The sequence below is a fragment of the Sturnira hondurensis genome, unplaced genomic scaffold (assembly GCF_014824575.4).
Source record: "Sturnira hondurensis isolate 20B ecotype Veracruz unplaced genomic scaffold, ASM1482457v3 Scaffold0022179, whole genome shotgun sequence".
Classification (NCBI taxonomy): Eukaryota; Metazoa; Chordata; class Mammalia; order Chiroptera; family Phyllostomidae; genus Sturnira; species Sturnira hondurensis.
In genome coordinates, this window is record NW_028094810.1 from 574,398 (window position 1) to 588,927 (window position 14,530).

Sequence of the window (14,530 nt, forward strand, 5' to 3'; positions counted from 1 at the left end):
TCACCGAGGCTGCGCTAGCCACGCCAGACCCTCTCCCGTGGGGCAGGGGCCAGGCTGCGTCCACCCTCCAGTCATCAGAGAGCCTTCGCAGTCCCCCTGGGGCATTCTGGGAAGCCTAGACTAGTGTCCCAGTGGGTGACCAACACTCCTGCAGTGAGGCCAGTCGGGGTCATCACAGCGAGGCAGGGGGCTGCATGCCTACCCCCTTGGCCAGACAAGATGCCCTGGCCTGCCAGGGGGGAGGTTCCAACAGGGAGGGGTAAGGGAAAGGGGGGGCCTGGTGCCCTCAACCCCAGAGGACACAGTGTCTGAGGAGTTAGAGGGCCCCACAGAGAAGACCCTCAGCCATGACACTAAGGACGGAGGGAGGTGCAGGCAGGGGGAGAACACTAGTAGGCTCAGGTGGTGGCTTGGCCAGGGTCAGGTTCAGGGAGAGGGGGCTGGTGGTGAGAGAAGATGCAAGCGCCAGCCAGGTCTGCCTGAGAGATGGACTTCAGTCGTGCCCTCAGCCCTCTCAGGGTGGCGCTTGGGCCCCAGGCCAGGTGTGAGGTGTGGACAGGGCAAATGACCACAGCAGGGAGAGGACACAAGGTGGGAGGGCTGTCCCCTCCTCACCGTTGGGTTTGGTTCCCCAGCTCTGGTGGTGGGGGTTTCTGGTTCTGCTCACATCTCCCTCTCCCAAACCCTTCTGCCCTTCTCTTTCTCATCCCCCACTTCCCAACGTCCCTGGCCCCCTCCCTGTCTCTGGTTGGGGCCCTCTAACTCCTCAGACACTGCATCCCCATGGCCGTCTCTCCCGGACCCTTACCCAGGCTTCCTCTGCCCACCCATTGGCTATGGCGGCCTTCCCAGGGCGGGTGGTGATGTGTTCTCACTTGTGAAGCATCCCTGTCAAAAGCACTTAGTGTACAAATTAGCCTCTGCTTCCCGCCTCCCTCTGCACAGCTCTGGGCACTGGACTGACAGGGCCGAGGCTCCGGGCCCTCTGCCGCCTGCCCCAGGGCCGCGCAGCCCATGTGCGCCTCTGGCCACCTGCCCACAACCGAACAGGAGGGTGGCCCCCCGCCACCAGGGTTCTTCTCAGGGGCCCGGCTTTACCTGGATGGGACCACAGAGGGAGGGATGTGCAGGGGTATACTGGGGAACAGCACCTGGACCCACTCCCAGTGTCAGGTCCAGTGTTAAGAGCAATGGGGGACAAACGAGCCCTGCAGAGGCTCTGCAGCCCCCACCCACTGGCCAGGCTGCCACTCAGGCAGGGAAAATCAGCTGTGACAGGCCCAGGAAGGCCAGGCCCCGGGGGCCTGAGGAGCAACGCACATAGCTCTTCTTCCAACATATGGTTGCTGTCGGCCCAGGGCGCTGCTTGGCCAGTGCTGCCTCCAAAACCGGGTGGGGGCTCAGGCAGCCCAGGCCTCTCATCCCACCTGCCTAGCCAGGTTGCTCCCTCAGTGATCCAAAAGCTCTTGCCCCAGTTTGCATGCCTTCTATGATGGGGAACTCACTCCCAGCACAGTCCCTCTCCTCTATCACAGCAGCCTGAGGCATACAGAGGGTCCCCATACCAGGGTGGCTGATGACCTAGTGGGTGCAGGGGTAGAGTACGCAAGGGCCAGCAGGGCTTCCAAAGGGGGCAACTCTGGAGCTTTAGAAATTGAGGTACAGCAAAGCAGGCATGGGCCAGCTACCCTGCAGAGTCTGCTGATCCAGGAGAGCAGGTGACAGGCCTTCTAGGGCCCCTGGTATCAAAATTCTCCCCACTGGGCCCCTCTCCTCCAGGGTGGGTCAGCTTGGGCAGACCCCCTGGGGAACGCCCAGCCCTCCAGTGCTTGCGCTGGGGGCCCGAAAACCTACTTGAATTTCCATCCACGCAGTCACCCCAACCCATCACTCTGGCTCCAGCTCTCCCCTCACAGCCCTACTGTGGGTCCCCCATGCTCTTAGGGTCAGTGGCCTCAGGTGTGCCCCCACTTACAGCCAAGCCCTGGGCCCATCCCTCTCAGCCTTGGGTCCCTGAGGCCACCTCAGATGGGCAAAGCGGAAGAAATGCCCAAGGTGACCCATGCTCTGGACCCAGAGGCTCACAACACTGAGGCTGTTGTGAGTCCCAGGGCTCATCAGTGAGTGGGTGAACATGAGCCGTGGCCATCAGCCTGCGTGGTGCCGGCTCTCCCAGGGGCTGACAGACATCACCTGGGTGCTCCTGCCCCTCATTCTTCCCACCCACCGGTCAGGTGCAGGCTGGCCCAGCTCCTGCCCCCATCCTGACGAGAGCAGTGTGTATACACTGACAGGATGAGACAGGCCTGTGGTGCGCTGTGCCACCGTCCCCTGCCTCCTCTAGGCCTGTCGTCCATTCTGCCCCTGCAACCCCCAGGACACACGTACCAGCATTAATAGAGGGGACAGGTGGGGGGCTGTGAGCAAGCTGGGCAGAGGTTAATGGCCAAGATGAGCTCTGACTGGAGGCAGGAGGAGGAGCAGGGTGTCGCCACATCACCCTGCACTAGAACCAGCCGAGCAGAGAGAAGGCCGTTCTCCGGGACCTTACTGTTGCCAGAAGCACCCAGAGACTAAGCCTCCACCACCCGTTCTGCAGGTTGAGGGTGCCAAGGCAAGGGTCTGAACTCAAGACAACACCCCACTTGGGTGAAAGTGGGACAGGCCCCAGGCACAATGTGTGCCAGCTGCGAAGGAGCAGATGTGCCTGGAGAGCCTCGAGCAGAAAGCTCAGGGGCACAGGGGGGCTGGCACTGACGTCCTGGCCACGCCCACTCCTGTGTGATGGGAGTGGTCATCTGTGCACCCCGACTTGCACCCCCATTCACGGGCCACCCTGCTGCAGCTGAAACTGAGCTCTTAGGAACGCCCGACCCCAGGCAACAAGTTCATGGCCCATCTGTGCCCCCTACACAGACAGATGCCTCCTGGAAGCCTAGAAACGTACCCAGGTCATGCACCTTGGGTGCTGAGTTCCTCTGGAGGTGCTGCCACCTCTCCTCTCACCCAAATTTCCAGGGAAGAAAACCAGCAACAGTGGCGGCCACCATGCCTGGTGCTGAGCTCGCCCTCCCTGGCCTCCTCCTTTTTCCAGAACCCAGAGTTCTTGCCTCCTCCCTCCTCCCAAGGGCTCCTTGATCACCTAGACTTCACTGATCTGTTCGCTCTGCATGCTTCAAGCAAACTTCCTGATCCATGACCTTCCTTTTCCTGAGTGATGGCAAGAGCTTCCAACCAGTCCATCCGGTGGCAGTGGCCTTTGTCCCTTGTCAGAGGGGTTAGCCAGTGAGTGGTGGGGAAAGCTGTTCCTGGGACCAAGTGGCCAAGGCCTGGGACCCCCCCTCACACACACTGTTTCAAGGTGCCCCCTGCCCGTTCTGCGCAGTGCCTGTGGTGCAGGGCCTAGGCCCGGCTGAGCATGCCCAGGGTTGGTTCGTGTGCAGGAGGAGCAGGCCTCCTGGCCCCCACTCTCCACAGGGTTGCTGGCATGATGGCTGCTCAAGCTGTCTCTCGGCCTGGGGCCGCCTGCACGGTCCGCTAGTCAGCCAGGGGCCAGGCCAGTCGGGCAGAGAGGAGAAGACTGGCAGGCTGTGCCACCCACGGTGGCCCTTCCTGCCCTGTGGACTTGAAGGGACAAAGTGAGCCACCCCAAGTTGCATCAGGGAAGGTGGCAGTGGGCAAGGAGGGAGACAGAACCAGGCATTGACCCTCACGTCAGTCTCTTCACGCTGGGTGCCCCCAGAGCCACAGAGCCCTGTTCCTTATGAATGCCTATTGTAGTCGGAGGGGGAGACCTGTGCCAATAACTGGGCCACGGCTTGTCACCCTCCTTGGGAAACAGGCCTGGCTTACAGGGCCCAGGACTTACTAGACTCTGGATCCAGTTCTCTCCAGTTTCCTTTCCCCATGGAAGATGCAACACCCAGAAGCCCCTAGTGGGGACCCCTTCCTTCCCCAGTGTGCTCCTGCCTCTCCGAACTGAGCTGGGGATACCCCAGCGAGCCTGCAGGGAGAGCCAAGTGAACTGTCCTGGGGCCCTCTGTGCCTCCACAAAGCCGGCCTGGAGCAGCAACCACGTCTCCGGCTGCGAGGGCCACACCCTGCCTGGGACAGCACCATCACGCCTCTCTGGGATGCCTCTGAACCAGGCAGATTCACTGGGAGAAACACAGCCTGGCCCTATCCTGGCATGTCTGTGTCTGTGTCTGCGTCCAGCATGGGACTGGCTGGCCAGAGGAATTTTCACGAGGACCCAGCTGGGAAGCAGTGGGACCCCAGACTGTTAAGATTTGGTAGCTCAGGGAAGAAGGTGAAACCTGGTATGCCCTGGGTAGGGTTGGGAGCGGCTGTGGCTGTGAGGGTGTTAGAGGGAGGTGGTGTCATGGCGGGTCCTCAATGTCCAAGCCTTTCCCTGGTCTCGCCTCTTACACACTCCAGGCCCTCCGGAAGTGGGGAGGAGCCCTAGCTATTCAGTCTTCCTAGGACACCGGCCAGTGGAGCAAGGAGTCCACCCTGGGAACAGGAGAGGTACTAAGGCTTCCAGGAAGGGGGCAGTGAGTGAGTGGGTCAGCAGGCAGGGAAAGGATTGTGGGGTGCAGATGCCCTCAGCCTCCTGTTTGGAGAAGCGGAAACAACACTGGAGGCAAGGCTTGGCCAGGTGGAGCTGGCCAGAAAACCATTCTTGCCCCCACTGTTTATGCACTGAGCTGTGCCACTCAGCTGTGGGCTCCCACCCTTCCAGAGCTAGGCTCTGTCCCCTCCTGGGCTGGGCTGCAGCCCTCCCCAGGCTGGCTCTGTTCCCCGTAACACCTCCTGTCCTGGGGCTTGGCCCCCAGGCCCTGGCTCAGGCGGGCAGCTGTCAGGGGCCAGAGCCCTGCCCTGACGGATGAGTGCTGACGGCCGCTCTCCATGTGCCCTCTTCCTCTGACACCCCATCACACCGCTGCGGGGACCCCGGGAGACCTGGCCGCTTCTGCGCACCCCAGCGGCAGCCTGCAGGCGACGGGGGGCGGGGACGGTGCCAGGCGCCCCGCATTCGTCTGCACACCTGCGCCTCCACTCCTGACTCCTCCGCGACGCTGCTTTCCCTGGTGGTGCCACTGGTGTCACCGGCCACCGCTCTATCCAGGAGTTAACGGCGCTGCGGAGAGAGCTGAGCGGGTCTTGGGCGCGCCAGGCTGGTGAGTGCACGCGAAGGGGTGACTATGGGCAAGTGGGAGGAGGAGAGACTGGGGCCGGGGAGGAAGCGGGTCACCAGGTGGCCAAAGCGAGACCGCAACCTACGGTTGCTTTCCCCCACCCCCGCAGCGGGTGTCGGAGGTCGCAGCGCCCCCCAGAGCCGGAGCCCGGCGCAGCGGCGCACGCGCGGCCGCTCCAGCCGCCAACTTCGGTGGGTGCGAGTCGGCGTCGGGGGGACGCGGTCGGCGGCGGAGGAATCGGGGACTCCCTGTCAAGTGAGTGACTACAGACCGCGCGGGGGGTGCCGATCCCAGCACCGGGCCTCAGTTTCCCCTGCGGGATCCCGCGACGCTGCCCCGAAGAACCTGAGCAGGTTTCGTGTGGTCTGGAGTGGCGGCCGGCGCCGGCAGGGGGAGGGGGAGATCGGGGAGCAGGGGATGGTGGGTGGGGAAGATTTCGGGGTGGGGCAGGGGTGAGAAGTTTCTGCCTTAGCCCTGGGGCGATCCAGGCTCTGTTCTGGCCAGGGCGCAGGCAGGGCGGGCGCAGGCATTAGCGCATCTTTCGAAGTTCGGGGGGCGCGTGGGGTGGGGCTGGGCGCGAGGGCTGGGTGGGAAGCGGTGGGACGCCGGGAGTATCTGGCGCGTTCCAGGCAACCCCAGCCCCTACGACCCCCACTTCCCAGAGTCCAGGCTCCTTCCTTACACTCAGATCTTCTGAACGCAGCAGCCCTGTCCCTGTAGGACGCGGCCGGGGAGGGCTAGGCAGACGGGAGTTGGGGGTCTTGTCCTCAGCCTACGCGAGAAGCCTGGTCATCCCGTCTGCACCACACCTTGTGGGGTGCTCCCCAAGTCCCAAAGGACCCAATGGCATGGGTGAGCTGTAATCTTCTGGTGATCAGTGGTGGCTTCAGACGCTGGGCGTGGGGACTCCTGTTCCTGGCCTCCCACCTGTTCTCCCCAGACAAGGAATTAGTGGGGTTTGGATTTCAGGTTGGCAGAATGTGGGTGCAGGCCCCTCCGGAAGCATGTACGCAGTCACGGGTAGGGACACGTGTGCAAATGAATGTGCCTTTGGGTGTATATGGGTGTGTGCTGGTGTCGGGGCTGTGTTCTGCTTGTGCACAAGCACATGAGGTGGGCGACAGGTACCCTCTAGGTCCCCGTGGGGTCAGCAGCTGCTGAGGTGGTTCCTGAACAAGCTGCCCCACCCCCGCCTCCTAAGCTATCAGGCCTGAAAGGAGACCCCCGCCCCCCCAGTCCAGGAGCTGGGCTGGGAGGTGAGGTGGGTGGTGGCACCAGGCGGCACAGCTGTGTGGCTCCCAGGGCTGGGTGATCGATGGCCCCAGCACAGCCGTCTCTATCTCCCCAGCACACATGCCCATTTGTCATCGTGTCTTAGGGGAGCTGGGGGATAGGATAAGGCCTGCCTCTGTACCCACCACCGAGTCCAGGGGGTTCTGCAGCCTCTCAGGAAGCCCCAAGCCCTTGCCTGGGCCCAGCCCCCTGCTCCCAACCCCTGTACCCCTCTTGGAGCCCCATCCCCTCCCAGAGGTGGACATCCAGTCACAAAGTCTCTGCTTGCCCTACCTTCCATGTCCTGGCCTTAACTATGCTGACCCCCCTCTCAGGGGCCTCTTCGGATGAACAGCCCTCTCCATCCCTCTGACTGTTCTCATAATGGGGGGGCCCACTCAGTGTCTGAGGGGAGCAGACATGACTGCCTGCCATGTGCAGAGCCTGAAGGCCAGCAGGGAGGACAACTGCTCTTGTGGCTGCCCAGCTGCCCCAGCCCCCACCCCCGGCTTAACCCACTGGCCGGCCCTGAGCCCCGGAGAGTAGGAGGAGCGTGCCCGTCTATACCCGTGGGGGTGTCCATAACTGTGTGTGCCTGTGGGTGTGCAGTGTGTGTATGTGGTCTGAATGTGTGTGAGTGCCTGCTTACACCCCACCTGTGCTGTGATTGCGTTCACATGCAGCTACCATGTCTACTCTGAGTGTGGTGTGAGTTTCATGTGGGCATGTGCCCAGGCCCCATCATTTTGGTGGTCCACTCTGTTCCAAGTCGGCCCAGCCATGCAGAGGTGTCCCTCAAGGCACTGAGTGAGGGTCATCTAGGGGCTCGCAGGCGTGTATGCACACACTCTCCTTGCGCCCCACGCAGGCATGCGCCAGGGTGGCGGCCAGCCCAGGTGGCGTCCCAGATGGAGTGCAGAGCGGCTTCTGAGTGAACATGCAGGGCATGGGGAGAGGAAGGTCTTGGCCGAGCTTAGCCACTGCAGGCTGGGCTGCTGACCTGCCCGAAGCCACCCAGATGGAGCCAGGCTGAGCAGGTGGCCGTGCTGTGGGGCCGTGCTGTGACGTCCACGCCCCCCAGCCTGGCCTAGCCCCACGTGAGGCTGACCCCCCCAGAGACCTCTAGTATCCAGCTGGAGCTCGCACTGGTGTGCGCACCGAGGCCTGGAGCCTTCTGCCGCTTTCTCACCCGAGTGACTTTTTATCTTGGCTTCCTGGCACAGGCAGGGGTCTCTGGAGGGGAGTAAGACAAGGAAGAGCTCATGTCCCCCAGAAATGTGCCTGGTCATACTTGACTCCTTCCAGTCACTCACCAAATGCCTGCAGTGTGGACAGAAACAGGCCTGGGTGGGATCACCGAGCAGCAGGGCCTGCTGGGGCGGGGCAGAGATAAAATGCAGAGTGCCTAGTTCAACGTAAATTTCAGGTAAACAACAAATACTTTTTAGTACACTGCAAATTTTCGCTAGAGATTGTACTTACACTAAAAAAGCATTTGTGGTTTGTTTGAATCAGATGTAACTGGGCAGCCTACATTTTTATGAGCTACACCTGGTGACCTTAGACGTGCACAAGGAGAGGAACTAAAGGGTAAGGTGGGGAGGGCATTCCAGGTCAGGGGGCTGCGTGTGCAAAGTCCAGGAAGGCTCAGGCTGCAGAGTGGAGGCGGTGCCATGCCAGGCTTCTGCTCCCGGAACTCTGAGAGCAGACAGAGGCACTGATCGAGGTCCCCTTGTCTGCAGGTGGTCATGGTGCCGTGGTCTGTCCGCTAGCAGGCTGTCATGTCTCGAGAGGTGGGAGGCTCATGCCGCCTGGGCTCTGGGGCCCGGGTCAGGGCCCGGAAGCCCAAGAAGCCACACTACATCCCTCGGCCCTGGGGCAAGCCCTACAATTACAAGTGCTTCCAGTGCCCATTTACCTGCCTGGAGAAGTCGCACTTGTACAACCACATGAAGTACAGCCTCTGCAAGGACTCCCTCTCGCTGCTGCTGGACTCTCCAGACTGGGCATGCCGCAGGGCCCCGACCACAACAGGGCCCCCTGGGCCCCCCCCAGACTTCCCCTCTGACCCCGCAGACTCTGGTGGGCATCCCCAAGGAGCTGAGCTCCCAGATAATCCTGCCTCGCCCAGCCTCATTGTCACTGACACTCTCTCCCAGCACTGCCGTGTTGGAGGTCTCAAGCCAGAGGCTGAGGGGTCCCCAGGGATGCCACCCACTGTGGCCAAAGATGCCCAGAAGGGTGTAGGCCTTGGTGGGCTCCTGGCTGAATCATGGAAGCCGAGGCCAGGCAGGGGCCCCAGGAGTGCGGTAATGGTGGACTCGGCTGCAGTGGGCCCTGAGAGTGGGGTGCCCTGCTACCCTCCACCCACTTCCAGTGAGTTCCCCGAGGCCCAGAGCCTCCAGCTGTCCCTGCTGGGAGTCAACTACCCTCTTGGCCCCAGCTTCTTCTCCTGCCTGGGTTCCTCCCTGGCCGCTGCAGCCCATATGCCCTTCCTGGGCTCAGCCAGCCCCCTGCTTCCCCCAGCCTCTGCGTTCCCTGCCCTGCAGCCCCCCGAGCACCCTACTCCTACCCCCCACCTTTACTACCCTCTGCTCCTGGAGCACGGCCTGGGGCTGCAGTCAGGAAAGGCTGCCCCTGCCAAGCCCCCTGCCCCTCCCAAGGGACCCCCTGGGACTCTGGCCCCTGGGCTGCTGAAAGTGCCAGTACCTGGGCTTGTTGGGCCCTGGCTCTGTGGTGCCCCCAGGGACCCAGGGCAGGAGGGTGGGCTGGAGCTGGCTGCCCAGAGTGACCCCAGGAGGAAGCTGCCCCTGGGAAGCAGGCTGCAGCCCACGAAGGCCCCCTCCAGCATGGCCAACTTTGGGTCCCAGAGCAGGTAGGTGTCGGGGCCCCCCAGTCTTGGGGGGGGGAGGCTGAGGTTGGGGGTGAAGGGCGAGGCTCCTGTCCTGAGCTCAGTGCCCAGGATTATAGGCTTCAGGCCACAGACAGGTTACTGAGACCACACAGCCAGCAGGTGTGTCCTTCTGGGGTTCTGAGTCTCTAGGCCAGGGAGACAGGCTGCACAGGGGGTGCACGGGGGAGAGGGGCAGAGGCTGGGGGTGCTGGGGACACAGCACAGCCTCTGACTGGCTCCTACTCCCTAGCCTGCGGACTGGCCGTTCCGTGATTCTCTGGCCTGAGGACAAGGAGCCAGGCGACCCTGAGACCCTGGACCCTGCCTCCCCCATGCCCCAGCAGCCATCGGGCCCAATGCTGGTGGTCCCTGGGCACGTGTGCGAGGACCTGACACGCGCCCTCGGTGACTATGCTAGGGTGGAGCAGCGCCTGGGGCAGTTGGCACCTGCCAGGGGCCTGGCTCCACGGCCTCTCCGGGAACAGCTGGGCAAGATCCGCCGGGAGCTGCTCACCATCCACCAGGTGCTAGAGCAGGCCGTGCGGCCCCCGGACGTGCCCCTTGACCTCTCTGTGAAACGGACGTCCTCCAAGTTACCCGAGGTGACCTCGGGAGGCTGGGGGCAATCAGAGCTGGGTTCCATACTGGTCCAGGGGACCCCCAAGCCCCCCAGAGTGCTGGGCCCCACAGCAGCTGAGCCTTTCTCTGGCCACACCACCAAGTGTGAGGCTGATTCCAGTGTCCCACCCCCGGGACTCCCCCTCCAAGCCCCAGATGACCCTGTCATTCCTGGTGGTAGCTGGGGCCCCCGTGGCAGGGCGGGGGGCTCCTGGCCCTCGGAGGCTGTCTCCGGCCTGCAGAGCTCCCCAGGCGCGGAGGTCTGACTGCAGCTTGTGCTGCCAATTCTGTCGTGACAGAGGTCCTCTCCCAACCCCATGCCCACCACCTGGCCCTCTACCTGCCTCAGCCCCCAGGGTGAGGCCTGGAGCCTGCCCAGCATGCCCGCGGACAGACCCCTCCCACCATGGCCGTGGCCTGTCTCTGGGGCCACATGGGGACAGCAGAGAACCATGGCTTTTTATTGATCACAGTTACGGACATTAAAATAGAAACCACCTTCACACACCGTGTTTGGTCCTCCTCTTTCCTTTGCTGCTCCACTGTCACCAGCAGAACACCTCCTCCCTGCCGGAATGTACCCAGCCTGGGCGTCCGGGTGGGCAGTGTCCTGGGCCTCCCCACCAGGTGTCTCCCTTTAGGTCCTGACCTGCCTCCTGCAGACTGGGCCCTCCCTGGGAGGGGGCAGAATCTGGGGAGAGAGTTGGGGGGGGCTTTCCATCAGAGGGGGCAGAGCAAGGAAAGGTAGGTGCCTGTGGCCTGGGGGCCGGTGGGACGGGTTCGGCACATCAGTGGTAGGCAGGGTCCTCCAGGCGTGCCTCCAGCCCTGAGTCTGGCAAGACAGCCCTCATGTCAGGTTTGTGCTGGAAGCTGGTCCCACTGTGGTTCAAAGGTGCCCCCCACATTCTGTGGCCCAGGGCTGCTCGCCAGGCGTGGCCTCCACTGGGCCCCCGCCAAGCCCTGCAGCCATGATAGGCATCGGGTGGCCTTCACAGCTCGCTGCCTCCCTTTCAGCAGAGCTGGGCCTGACTTGGCCTTTCCCACAGGCAGGGGTGGGGGGGCAGGTAGAAGGGGTTCCCAGGGGACCCTTGGATCCAGGTAATCACTTCTCTCCCTGTGAGGTGGCCACACCTTTGTGCCCAGTCAGGAATGGCCCTAGGGAAGGCAGTTCCTGCCTGTGCCTGGCTCCCCAAGCTGGGCCAGCCGGGCTGGGGCCAGTCGGAGCAGGACCTGTGGCTGCCCCATTAACTGCACCAGGCAACAGATAGCATCAGCTGCCCTCCCCACCAAGGGCGTTAAGAGCCAGTGTCCACGAAGCGAGTGCAGACCAGCCAGGTGGGAAGGCTGTGAATCGCAGATGGAGGCTGCCCCTCCACCTGCCCCGGGCTTCCTGGAGGAGCTGCGGAGGACTGTGGGCTGAGTTAGGAAGTGTCCAGAGAACCCCCAGGTCCTGAGCCCTCAGCCTCCCTTCAGCACCTGCCAGTGTGGTATCTGCTGCTCCTTGCTTTCTCATCACCACAGGGCAGATGGGAGCCGGCCTGGGGGGAAGATCGCCCCAGCCTCACAGGTGCAGAAAAGGGATCTGGAAGATGGGATCCAACCTGCCTAGTCTGGGGGTAGGGGGACAAACAGGGACCCCTGGTGGTCCTCCAGCCTGGACTGTGGCCCTGCAGGAGGGGCATGTGGTGGTGGGTGGGGCTGCCCATGACTGACATTGCAGAGGAATGTGGGGTGTGGGTGGCTCTGGGGGCCTCCCTGGGGAGGGGTTTGTTGGGCTGACCATGAGTGGCATCCAACCAAGCAGGGGCAGCAGAAGGAATGTCCCAGAGGCCAGTGCAAAGTCCCCAAGGCAGGCATGTAGCAGCCCTGGGGAGTCCCTGGGGTTGGAGTGTCAGGACTCCACAGGGGCCCCCCCGCAGCTCCTCCTTTTTCCGTATCAAGGTGGCCCCTCCCACTTCCTCAGGCTCAGTAGCTGCTGGCGGAGCGGGCCAGGCCCTGGCACCAGGTAGGAGGAGACCGTTCCCGCTGGCCTCCCTGGGTAAGGGCAGGTGGAGAGGCCTAGGACAGGACCCCCGACCCCTCCCTTGGGGGTGGAAAGTCCCTGGGGACTTTGTGAGCACAATGGGCAGGGGCTTGGGCTGGCCCCCAAGAAGGGTCATTTTCCCTGCCTAAAGGGAGGAAGGTTTTGTGGGCCAGTGAATTTGAGCAATTGTTCATCTGTCACCTCAACCTCCACTTTGGAACATCTCAATGCCTTTGAGCTCATTCGGGCATCAGAGAAAAACCCACGGCGACCTTCATGGGTCCACGTCTCCCAGGTATCACACCTGGGAGACAGGACTTAGAGACACAGCTGCCTGCTGTGTTTTGGGGCTGAGTGGGACTCAGGGCCTGGTGGAACTGAGTTTGAATCTAGCTCTCCATCCCCCACACCTGTGCCTCACTTGCCTCATCTGTAAAACAGAAGAACACCTGCCTGGGTGAGCACAGGGGACCGTGGCAGCTGCTGGATGGCGCACAGTGGGGCATTCTTTCCCTAGCTGCCCCAAACTTGACTCAACCACAGTAACTTACCTCAGAGAGGCTGAGCTGGCATACCCACCCTCTGGCCTCCTACTCTGACCTCCCTGACCTTCCCCGCTAGCAGATCAGCTGCCCCCAGGGCCTTTCACCTCACTCTGGACCGACCCAGAGGCTCCACTCACTCCTGGCTGCTCAGGGAGGTCCCGGTGCCTTCCGAACCTGGACAGGGGCCTTGGGTTCTGCACCACTCTCCAAAGGGCCTGCCCTTCCTGACAGCTGGGTCTGCCCCTTGCATCTGTGTGCTGGACTTGCAAGACTGCCAGTTGCCCTGCCAAGTTCCAGGGGTTGGGGACTTCCTGCCAGGGGATTTGGCTGTGACAGCTGCTGGGCTCATGGTGGTCAGTGACCTTGTCCACAGGGCTGTCCACGTGCTCCAGCATACTTCCCAAACCCCCAAGGCCACTGGGTGACAGTGGACACCCTCCTGGCCCCTTAGGGGCTGGCTGTGGATGCCCCTGGCTTCTTCCTGGTAACAGACTACATACCCAGGGCTGCACACAGGTATGTAGTCTTTGTGGGACAAAGCCCCACATTGGTCCCCACCTTGGAGCTGCTGGCCCCAGCCTCCATGCCGGGTCTAGAGGACCCCTGTGGGATGGGCCTGGGACCCAATGGGGGCTTTGCTGTGAGTGAGGAGTTTGGGGCTGTTCAGCAGTGCCTGCCACCCTGGGCTTTCCGAGGGGCCTGACACAGCTTGCCATCGGTAGCCCAGCCTGTGTGTGCACTGATTCAGAGGGTAGTGTTATTGTGACAGACAAGCAGCAGTGCCAAGCTGACCGTTTCCCTGGGCTGCAGCACCCATCTGCTTGGTGTTCCAGGGGCTGGGGTGACCCTTGGGCATGGCCTGGGTGCCCCAGGGCCAGCTCATGGTGGTGGATGCAAGAGACAGCTACATCAAGATGTTCCAGTGAGGCAGGATAGTAAGAAGCTAGGAAAATTCCTTGGCAAGAGGAATAGGGAAACCGAGACAGACAGCTGAACACAACGACCGAGCAACTCACAGACAGGTGCAGATGGTCACGAGGGGAACCCAAGTGCCTGGCAGGGGGCAAACTGGGACAACAAGGACCTTGCCCTCAGAATAACCTCTTCTCTCCTGGCCTTTCGTCCCTGGAGATAACATCCAGGCCTCAGTTGTGTTTCAGCTCCAGGCCCAGAAAAGCAGCAGAACCAGGTGGGAGATGCCAGGACCAACTGCAATGACTGAAGACCCCCTGCCTTGTCACTGACCAATCAGTGGAGACCATGACCCTGCAAGGGCACACCTGGAGAACTGATGACTATTCTTCTGAAACCCCCTGAGACCTTCCCTAAGATTCCTGCCTGTAAGAGAGAGAAAAAAGCCTCAAGAGGATGGACCCAGCTAGAACGCTCTCCCTCTGGGGAGCAGCCCACACCGTTCCCTTTCCCTTCTTCTTCCACTTCTTTCTTCACAGGCACGCTAAAGCAATGGGCAGCGGCAGTTTGTCCCTAGTTTTGTCCCCCCTGAACCTGTCCCTAAGGCTCCTTTTCTCTGACTTCCCAGGGAGCTAAGGCAGGCCAGACCAGGCTCTCCTGTTGCTTCTTCTGTGCGAAGCCCTTCTTTGGTTTATGGTCTATCCCCAGCTGTAATAAATGGATCCTCATAGTCCCCTGGACTTGTGTTGTGAAATCTTTCCTACATGAAGTCAAGAACCCACACACTGCAGATGGCTCTAGGAGGACCTTCTCAGGGCCAGGCCCCTGTCCAGTACCACCAGTACCACTTGTACCCGGCCTGGCCAGATAGGCTCAGATGGGAGCAGCCCCCTCACTGTGCATAGGTTCAGCACCCAGGTTCCCAGACCACCATGAGAAAAGCATTCAGGGTGGTGAAGTCCTTCAGGGCTGCCAGACATGCCTTTCTGACCCTGTACATTTGCTGAGCACCTACTGGGCCAGGCCCTGGGCTGGCCACCTGTCTTCCTCTTGGAAAGAATTCAGACTT

The 14,530-nt window shown here is 62.1% G+C and overlaps 2 protein-coding genes across 7 annotated transcripts; both read left to right on the top strand.

Annotated features, from left to right (window-relative positions):
* Positions 1-4,471: 4,471 nt before the first annotated feature.
* PRR35 (proline rich 35) lies at positions 4,472-10,484 on the top strand. Of its 6 annotated transcripts, none has more exons than XM_037034541.1 (5): positions 4,472-5,180; positions 5,308-5,453; positions 5,861-6,050; positions 8,213-9,345; positions 9,614-10,484. In XM_037034541.1, the coding sequence occupies exons 4-5, from the start codon at positions 8,252-8,254 to the stop codon at positions 10,245-10,247; spliced, it is 1,728 nt and encodes a 575-aa protein (XP_036890436.1). In that variant the 5' UTR covers positions 4,472-5,180; positions 5,308-5,453; positions 5,861-6,050; positions 8,213-8,251; the 3' UTR covers positions 10,248-10,484. The 6 variants fall into 6 exon arrangements, with proteins under 6 accessions (XP_036890436.1, XP_036890434.1, XP_036890440.1 ...); XM_037034539.1 differs by lacking the exon at positions 5,861-6,050 and adding an exon at positions 7,986-8,060; XM_037034545.1 differs by lacking the exon at positions 5,861-6,050 and adding an exon at positions 7,986-8,060 and having other exon boundaries at positions 9,782-10,484.
* A 2,357-nt stretch (positions 10,485-12,841) lies between these two features.
* NHLRC4 (NHL repeat containing 4) lies at positions 12,842-14,246 on the top strand. The gene is given in 3 exon segments (XM_037034641.1): positions 12,842-13,211; positions 13,214-13,348; positions 13,351-14,246. Coding segments are annotated over 3 exon segments (339 nt in total). The 5' UTR covers positions 12,842-13,132; the 3' UTR covers positions 13,476-14,246.
* Positions 14,247-14,530: the final 284 nt, after the last annotated feature.

Excerpts from the sequence above, each read along its gene's own strand:
- PRR35 (XM_037034541.1), top strand. The coding sequence starts at position 8,252 with ATGTCTCGAGAGGTGGGAGGCTCATGCCGCCTGGGCTCTGGGGCCCGG. Across the intron at positions 9,346-9,613 it reads AACTTTGGGTCCCAGAGCAG|CCTGCGGACTGGCCGTTCCG; the intron begins GTAGGTGTCGGG and ends CCTACTCCCTAG.